At 36.7% G+C, this 9,973-nt stretch overlaps 1 protein-coding gene across 1 annotated transcript; it reads left to right on the top strand.

Moving 5' to 3' along the window:
- Positions 1-5,544, top strand: LOC122353120 (recombining binding protein suppressor of hairless-like). The gene is made up of 10 exons (XM_043251030.1): positions 1-306; positions 406-501; positions 969-1,134; positions 1,243-1,417; positions 1,511-1,648; positions 1,805-1,917; positions 2,052-2,192; positions 2,354-2,509; positions 2,618-2,721; positions 3,254-5,544. Exons 2-10 carry the CDS (start codon positions 413-415, stop codon positions 3,591-3,593), a joined length of 1,422 nt encoding a protein of 473 aa, XP_043106965.1. The 5' UTR covers positions 1-306; positions 406-412; the 3' UTR covers positions 3,594-5,544.
- The last annotated feature ends 4,429 nt before the right edge of the window (positions 5,545-9,973 follow it).

Below are 9,973 nucleotides of genomic sequence, written 5' to 3'. Positions count from 1 at the left end.
TTGTAACGTCTCGTAATTTTTCTTATGTAAAATGCTGTTATGCATTTAAACTTTTAGGTTTATTTTGGCTTGTCTCAAAACCTGGTGAGCTGTCTAAATGGGCAGATAGGAGTATCTTATACACGCTTAAACTTGGTTATCCTGCCCAAAATATATCTTTCTTGGTAGACACATAACTGTACTATGACAGTTTTGTTTTTATTATTTTGAAGTGTGGATCAAAGCGACTGTTTGAAATTGGTCTTGACTCTGCTTATTTTGTTTGTAGGAAATTTGGGGAGCTCCTCAGCCAAAGCGTTTAACAAGGTAAATGCACTGTAAACTTCACGTGCGATATTTATTAAATATATATAGGAATATATTGGGAAACAACAGCTTAAACGTTGTGTTTTGCGGGTTTTGCAGGGAGGCAATGCGCAACTACTTGAAGGAGAGAGGAGATCAGACAGTACTCATATTGCATGCAAAAGTGGCGCAGAAATCATATGGCAATGAAAAAAGGTGAGTTATGAATTTTAGCTGTAAACGTATGTATTATTAATTGTTTCGGACAACATAAAATCACTAGTGATCTTATTAAAATGAATACAGATATCCGGTCTTCTAGTGGGTGATTAATCAGCGTGGAAAAATGTTAAGTTACCTGATTTTTAACATGTCTTGAGTAATCGAGCATCAATTTTCAGCTGAGGCGCAATGTTAACATCTGTGATTGGATTTCAACTGAATGTTTCACCTTCTTTATGTATGCATTGATGTCCTTCGCTGTTTTCAGAAATGCATCAGGATGCATTCATTACATGAGTTTCTGATTACTACAAAAGATGAAAATTTGACTATTTGGGAAGTAAATGGATCATGTTTCATGACCACAATGAATCAATCTTTGTTAAAGTGTAGCTAAGCACACTTATTCAAGCATGCAAGTGAATTGTCTTTAATCGCTTAATACTCTTTGACTCCGTTAGATTCTTCTGTCCTCCACCATGTGTGTACCTGATGGGTTGTGGCTGGAAGAAAAAGAAGGAGCTGATGGAGAGAGAGGGCTGCTCGGAGCAGGAGTCTCAGCCTTGTGCCTTTATCGGCATTGGAAACAGTGAACAAGAAATGCAGCAGCTCAACTTGGAGGGCAAGGTGCTTTATGGATTTTATTATGGCAGCACGTGTTGTAACTGCCTTTGTAAAATAACTTAAAGAAGATCAGTGTACTGGCGTCACAACCTCTGTGCTTTGCTTCTGCAGAATTTTTGCACGGCGAAAACATTATACATTTCCGACTCAGACAAACGGAAGCACTTCATGCTGTCAGTGAAAATGTTTTACGGGAATAGCGCAGATATCGGCGTCTTCCTCAGCAAACGAATCAAGGTCATCTCTAAACCTTCCAAAAAGAAACAGTCGCTGAAGAATGCAGACCGTGAGTCAAAAGGATTTCTTGTTTTGCTCACTAAATGAGATTTAAATTTGTCCAGATTTTTTTTACACGGCTCATTTCTAATGTCTCTTTTAGTGTGCATAGCTTCTGGGACAAAGGTGGCTCTTTTTAACCGCTTGCGGTCCCAGACTGTCAGTACGCGGTACCTTCATGTGGAAGGGGGAAACTTCCATGCTAGTTCACAACAGTGGGGAGCCTTCTATATTCATCTCTGTGAGTTACTCACCATAAGTCTGCTATATTAAAAGTAGTGCCACACAGAGTTCATTACATCTAAAGAAAGAATGTGTATAAATGGCGTTTCGGTGTTTAACGACTGCAGTTTTTCCTGTTAACTAATTGGTAATAACGTGTAATTCTGAATTCCAGTGGATGATGATGAGTCAGAGGGTGAAGAGTTTACAGTCAGAGATGGTTACATCCATTACGGTCAGACGGTGAAGCTGGTGTGCTCCGTGACTGGCATGGCTCTGCCCCGACTGGTAAGATTAAAAGGGTTAGGCTAAGAAATTGTGTCCTGTTCAATCAAGGAGTGAGACATAGTGAAAATGCGTTTTTGTACCAATGTAAATAGCAAGGGCTTTCTGGATGTGAAATGTTGTGTATTTCTTTGCAGATCATTCGTAAAGTAGACAAGCAGACAGCGCTAATGGACGCCGATGATCCTGTGTCCCAACTACATAAATGTGCCTTCTACCTTAAAGATACAGAGAGGATGTACCTCTGCCTGTCACAAGAGAGGATAATTCAGTTCCAGGTCAGTCCGCTGAAAATTTTAGAAATGCACTTTTGTTGCGTAGATTTGAAATAATGCCCGATATATCTGAGAGAATTACAATTCCTGATAGTCTTCGAATTCTCCTCTTAATGATTGTAAGGATCTGTAGTCATGTTAAATAATTTTTTTCCTACTCTCAGGCTACACCCTGTCCCAAAGAAACGAACAAAGAAATGATCAATGATGGGGCGTCATGGACAATCATCAGCACAGACAAAGCAGAGTACACTTTCTATGAGGGGATGGGCCCTGTACCCTCGCCTGTCACACCCGTGCCTGTTGTTGAGAGTTTACAGGTAATGCAGCACGAATGCACATTACATCGAACTGTTTTATAAAAAAATAGCATGACCAATCTGTCATAGTATTTGTAAGAATGCAACCTTGAACCCTTTATATTGTAGCTGAATGGAGGAGGAGATGTTGCCATGCTGGAACTTACAGGACAGAACTTCACGCCTAACCTAAGAGTCTGGTTTGGAGATGTAGAGGCAGACACCATGTACAGGTAAAACCACCACACCAATTACAGTGCTGCACAGTTCAGCAAATAGCTAATTATTTTACAATAAGAGTCCTGGTGCATGTTGTGCTTGTTCTTAATTAAAAGTTGTGCATTATGCATATAATTTATTTTTTTTTGCTTTTTTTAGTAAATCGTGCACATTTTAAAATCGGTGTCTTGTGCATAATGGTGCAATAAGTAGTATTTTTTTTAAGATTATTGATATTTTGATTGCACAATAAACTGTATCTGCCATTTAATTTAACAAACTTTTGCAAGTTGTCTTCAGTGTTTAACACATACATTATATAGAATTTAATATAATATAAAAATCTAATCTGTGGAATTAGTTTTGAGATTATATGGTTTTAATTGGGTATAACTTTGGTTATAAAGTCTTAACTTTGCAGATACTCTGTGATTTTTTTTATATTAATCTCATTTTGTTTTCCTGTCAGCATAAGATATAAATATATCGAGAATATTCGTTACATGATTGTCAGCGATTCATAGTAACATGTTTCATCTTTGGCAGGTGTGGCGAAAGCGTGCTCTGCGTGGTTCCTGACATCTCTGCATTTCGCGAGGGCTGGCGTTGGGTTCGGCAGCCAGTGCAGGTTCCTGTGACTTTGGTCCGTAACGATGGCATCATCTACTCCACAGCTTTGACTTTTACCTACACGCCGGAGCCAGGACCACGTCCTCACTGCAGCGCTGCCGGAGCCATACTGCGCGCCAACAGCAACTCCTCCACCTCACCATCTTCTTCCTCCTCATCCTCCAGCCTACTGCTGCAGACAGCCGTTGACAGCCAGGCAGGATACGCAGCAACAGGGAGCGTATCTTCATCTTCCTCGGCTATGTCTGTCTCCTAACCTGGGAATGTCAGCGTGTGTGTGTGTGTGTGTGTGTGTGTGAGTATGTGAGCCTTTGTGAGAGATGGTGATTCTTCCACTCGTAGACTCTCCTGCATAGATTCATGGGATACGGATCGCAAAAATGGATAATGGTGCCACAGAGAGAGAAGAAAAGAGGGACAAGACTTCACAAAGACTGGACAGAAAAAATGAAGATGTCTCTTTTCTACTCTCCCTCAGTCTCTCTTTGTTTGCGGTTCTTTTTCAGTCTGTTTCCTCACTTCGGGGGAAGTGGCAAAAGAAGTGATGCGTGCCGTGGATCAAGATGCCACAGGATCAATGCATTAGCCTTACGTAAAAACAATCAAAAAAACAACAACAAAACTTTCTTTTCAAAACAGAGCCTTTTCTAAGTAAGTGCAAGCTGGAAGTGGCTTTGAGTGATGTTGTTTTCTACTAAAGGGCTAAATGCACTGTTTCGCCAGGCATGGAAGAAAAGTTATCATAGTAATATAGTTTTTACGGACCAAGGAATATTATTATTATTATTATTATTATTATTTTTATTGATATATAATTTTATAAGCTTTAGCTAAGGTACATTTTTCACCTTTTTCAGTTTTATAACATATAGTAAACTTTTGTTACCAAATAGTTTTGTATATTTCTTGTGAGCGTTTGGGCTCAGAAGGAAAAGGTTCATGCATTTTAAAAGCCTGAACTTATAGTTGCCTTTACTCGTCTTGGCAAATGCCTTAAGTCATCTGGAGTTTCACCAGACCCTTTCTGTTTTGTAATAATATTTTATGTCATGTATATTGGTCGTTCTTTTTTTGTTTTGTTTTTTTTTTTTTTTTTTTTTTTAAACCCCATTCTTTTTTTTCCTTCCACTAAACCGAGATGTAATATTGATACCATTTTGTGTATTTGGGAGAAGGTGACTCCTCTGCTTGGTTATTTTTTTTTTTTTTTTTTTTTTTTTTTTTTTCTTCATATGAAGTCTTTAACACAAAAGCTTTAACTGACTTTGCCGGTTGGCCTTATGTGCCATATCGTATTCATCACATAAGCGTAGCCATTGATCTGGCCCTTTTTCATTGGCTATAGATGTTCAAGCTGCCAACTTAATGTTAAACTATAAAAATCACACCAAATGGCTTGCATTCAGTTGAACATAAACGCACAAAAATCCTTTTTAATGGGTCAACTATTCGTAATTATTCTGTTGACTCAAATCCTGTGGTAGGGAAGGACTGTACAGATCTCATTTGCATATCATTCACGCTTACTGCCATGTCACTAAACTATACAAAGAATGACTTTTGGGGATTGTGTAAGTATAGTCATTTTACAAGTAGCATGAATGTTTGGATTCTCTCTAGATAGGGATGTCCAAATTGACTTCTTTTCTGAATCAACCAATTTAGGGCCAGATTTACAAACTCTCTTTCGGTGATCAAAATTACTGTCAGGATTTTGTGAAAAATGTACGATAATGCATGGTTATTGCATATTTGATACAAAACTAATGGGAAATGTTTTAGGTTTGCGGTTGTCAGTTAACCATTGTTTAACACTTAAAGTATAGATTGCATTAGTTATTGGAAATGATGTGGATGTTTGTATATGTTAATTTGCACATTGTGATTAGATCACCCACAAAACTTTCCAGTCCTGTCATCGCTTTTATGGTATTGTGGTTCCACTCTAATTTACCCATGTAAATCTGGCCCTTAACAGGTTGCATGACATGCTCGTTGACTAATCGGTTTTATAGTTAGTTAACAGTTTTTAACTAAACATGGCGTCACTTGTACTGGGACACTCAAATGTTTGTTTGAATGTAGATAATCTAGATAATCTAGTCCACCTCACTAACTGACTGGTTTGTTTTTGGACTCATCACTGCTTGGAGTCATCTAGCCTATCTGTTTCAAGCTGAATGGAAAGAACCGGAAAAAGCACTTGTTTTCGCATTATGCTGCGTGAAGACGCTTGGTTGATAGATTACGGAAATTGAATCTTATCCTGCCTTTTATATATGTTGACAGGCCTTCGTGAGCATCACTGCTACAAAAACGCGCCTTTTAAATTGATGTCACATGCAACCTTTTTTAAATCAAATGTTTAGAACCAAATGTTCGCTTCTGTGATAGCTGTAGTCTAAAGCAAACTAAAAATGAGGCCTTAAACCACTACTGCTTATTAACAGGATCTGTAGGTGAAATATTACACTACAAATGATGTCCTTTTGTGAAAAGGCACGATTGTTTATACCTTTTTCAGTATCATTCACAGAGCAAAACATCTCAATTCTGCTCCTTCTGTGCATCTTGGTTTCTTCTGTTGTACTTTTCCTGCCCCCACAACTCTCGTGCATCATCTGATCAGAGAGAAAGAGAAACTTCTGGAATTTGTTTTTAATCAGTATGGACTGCATTTTGTTACTGTTTGGGATTTATATGGGAATGACAGAAGTAGTTCCTCAGTGGTTTTGGTTCTTTTAATTTATCCGTTTCTACCATGGCTAATACTAATATATACGAGTCTAAATGTTATATTGGTTATTTTATAACATTATTGTATTACTTTTAATGGTTATGGTAATATTTCCAAATATTTCTTCCATGATTGAGGGAAAGTTACTATGAAACTTGTTTTGTACGTCATTGTTTTTAAGCGGCAAGGCATGTTTGGTCTGCATCAGAAACCGTTGCTTTGGAAGAAATCCCAAAACCCAGTAATTCTTGCAAAGCCATTGACTAGTATCTACTGTGAGCAATTCCTCAATCAGGGAAGAATATCATAGCATATCTTGTGCAAGTGCCGAAATGGAAACTGCCAAAACTAAAAGGTCAAATTGTGAAGGTCATGCCTAACTTTTCCACTTTTGTCTTCAGTGTTATCTTCTCTTGTATCCAGCTGTCTTCCAGTGTTTTTTTTTTTTTTTTTTTTTATCACAGGACCTGATCAAGACTAACCATGTTGAGTTTCATTTCTATCTATCACATAAGTTAGTTAGTTTGCCTGTCACCTGTGCCACTGTGCTTACATTGAACAGAAACTAGTGTGTTAGATCACTGTTATCTTTGTCCGTTTTGTCTGTAGAAAAAAAAGGTGAGAATTGGTGTCTGTTTTCTCAACCGTTTCAATGGATTGTTTTACATTTTGGAAGTTACCAGCCTTTGCCAAATGGCTACCAGCTGTTCTGGTTTTGAGTGCATGCTCTCTAGCAAATTTGAACTGTATTGGTGCTGTCTAACTCCTAAAGGGCCAGTGTATCTGTTGCTTTTGGAATGGATCACTAAACACTGTAATAGATGCAAAAAAGTGTCAGGTTGTTCATTTGTTTTTGTTTTTACGATGCTAAAATGCGTAATACACACCCATCAAGGATGTGCGGTACAGAGATTGCTGCCGCCCAATGACTACTGTGTGTGTAAAAGGGATAGTTTTGTCATCATTTGCTTACGCTCGTATCTTTCCAAAACGTTTTTTTTTTTTTTTTTTGGAACACAATAGAATATAGTTTTTGTCAGTACAATGAAAGTCAGTGGATGGGATCTGAAACATGCTGGACCATATTGACTTTGATTGTATGGACTAATAAATTAATTTATAAAAATTGTACACACACTAGCTGTCAAATTTTTGGAAAAAATCAGATATTTTTTTTCATACTCATTTTTATTTTAATTATTAAAAATACAATAAAAATAGTGTTCTTGTAAAATGTTCTGTGTTCAGCCATTACTCTAGTCTTCAGTGTAACGACTGATTTGGTTCTCAATTGTGAATATATTAGCAGTGTTTTGCTGCTTAAAATGGAAACCACAATCATTTTTTTTCTAGGATTCCTTAATCATAAGACTGTTCAAAAGCATTTATTTTAAATAGAAATATTTAGTAATATGGTACATTTGTATCCTGTTACTTACATGGATATTAAAAAGACTGTAGTAATGGCTGCTAAAAATTCAGTTTTGCCATCATAAATTAAAATAAACCTTAAAATATAAATTGCAACAAAATATGTTCTAGTATTACTATTTATTTTACTGTATTTTTGATCAAATAAATCCAGCCTTGGTAAACATAAAGGATTATGTTAAAAGGTATTAAAATATTTAAAAATGATCAAATAGTAAGTTAATCAGATAATAAATATGAAAAATAACGTACATACTTTATACGATTCATAGTATGAATAACCCCCTACTACAAAAAGTGTTTCCTAGAGACCTCTGGGGGAAACCCCTAGTTTAGCGAAGTAGCAGAAACGCTATAGTCTAGCAGTATGGTGATACACCATTCCAAACATACCCATGTTTACCACACTCTGCTTGCAGTATAAATTGAGAAGTCTTTACAGTAGAGAAGTGGATTGATTTACATTGTGGTTTGCCACACAACAAATTGGACCTCAACGCCACTAAGACCATTAAGAAATGAACTCTTCTCAGTCTACTGGTCTTGACGGATTCTTCAGTTATTATGGTGAAATCCCATAAACTCTCCAAAAATAACCCTAGAGAAATAACCGTCAAAGAGACAGCTTAAAACACACATACAACCAAGCCCATGTTTAAAAGTCAACAAGAACACTGTGTGCTAAATGATGCATCACTAGAAGCAAAGCCAACAGAATGTATTTTTTTCCACTATAGATTGATGAGATCTATGATGGCCACCAGGGGCAGAAAAGAGATGGTGTTTCTCACATTCACTTTGAAGTGAGTTTGCCCTGAATTACAATGACAGACAACTGTCACATTGTACATGTTCCAAGGGCCAAACGTTTCCCCCACTGCTTGGCATCCACTTGCTCGAGCCCCACTTTTATTTTTGGACCATATGAGGTTGTTAAGGTGTAACATGAAACTTTCTTTCTGTTGCCGTTTCGGAGCGTATGAGTCTTCGACTATGTTAATCTGATAGGGCTCTAAATTTAATACCGAGGCCAGGATTGTGTGTGTGTGTGTGTGTGTGTGTGTGTGTGTGTGTATACGTTTAGGCCTATATGAGAGAGTGTGGCGTTTTACTATGAAAGCCCTTCAAAATGAAAATTATCAGTAAAGATTGCTTAATTTTGTCTGATAGACATTTTATAAATCTAGAGTTGGGTATAGATACGCTCCCAAACTATTTAAAACAATGTTATTCATACATATAGATATTGTATTTAGTCAACAATGTCTTAAATTGTTTCAGAAATGAATTCCCAAATGAAAGCTGTTAATTTTTATATGTGATCCTGGAACACAAAACCAATCATAAGGGTACAATTTTTTAAAATGAAAATACATCAACTGAAAGCTGAATAAACATGCTTTCCATTGGTGTATGGTTGTGATAGGACAATATTTGTCCAATTAAAAAATCTGAAAGGGTGCAAAAAATCTAATAAATAAATCAATAATAAAAAAATCTAAATAGTCATGTAAATTAAGTTTTTAGCAATGCACATTACTAATCAAAAATTTAAATGTAAAATTTTGATATATTTTCGATATGAAAATATTTTCATGAAGCTTTACTTGATAACCTATCCTAATGATTTTGGCACAGAATAATTTTTTTTGACCCACACAATGCATTGTGAGCTATTGCTACAAATATACCCTAGCTACTCATGACAGGCTTTGTGGTCCAGGGTCACAATAAAGAGTTCAATAATCATGTTTTTATTATTTCTTCATTCTTTTATTGTGTTTTACTGTGCTAGTTAGTCGTATTTTTTAACCTATCCAAAATAACCCAACTGCAGTTTGACTGAGATTAACTGGAATGCGCAATAATAATAATAATTTTAAAAATGGTTAAAAACAGGGTTAACTGTTTTTGCAAATAAACGAAATAAAATCAGATATTACGTGGGCTACTTTCAAGTAATTTTGCACGAACGAAATCCGTACCTGTAATTAAATATTTATTACATGATTGATTTATTAGTGCTGACGTTTCTCCTACAGTTCTTGGAGCGTCCGATCCCGTAAACCAATTAATATTCACGTACCAACATAACGTCTGCTTCTCAACAAATCAGTTTACTTGACAAGCTTCGTGCAAGCTAATTAATATTCATGAGTCAAACGCCGCTTAAGGATTAGCGAGCGCGCGGTCGGCGTTAGAAGAGCAGACGCACGCAAAGCTCGCCGATATTTAGTAACAAGAACACTTTCATGGACGCTCGTTATCCGAACGTTCCTGAAGAGAAGCCGGCTGCAGTCGTCAAGCAACTTCGTTCACAAGGAACCCTGCTTTCTCAAGGACTACTCTTTGCCGTCGCGTTTTTGTTCTGGACTCGTTCTTAAAGTGGAAGACGTTATTTTGCTATTTGTTCCCCAAAGTTATGTCCGTTATTCTGTTCGCTTTATTTTTCCATTGCTTTGAATATA

Source organism: Puntigrus tetrazona, chromosome 1, assembly GCF_018831695.1.
Source record: "Puntigrus tetrazona isolate hp1 chromosome 1, ASM1883169v1, whole genome shotgun sequence".
NCBI classification, from domain to species: Eukaryota; Metazoa; Chordata; class Actinopteri; order Cypriniformes; family Cyprinidae; genus Puntigrus; species Puntigrus tetrazona.
This window is presented reverse-complemented; position numbering and strand designations above follow the sequence as displayed.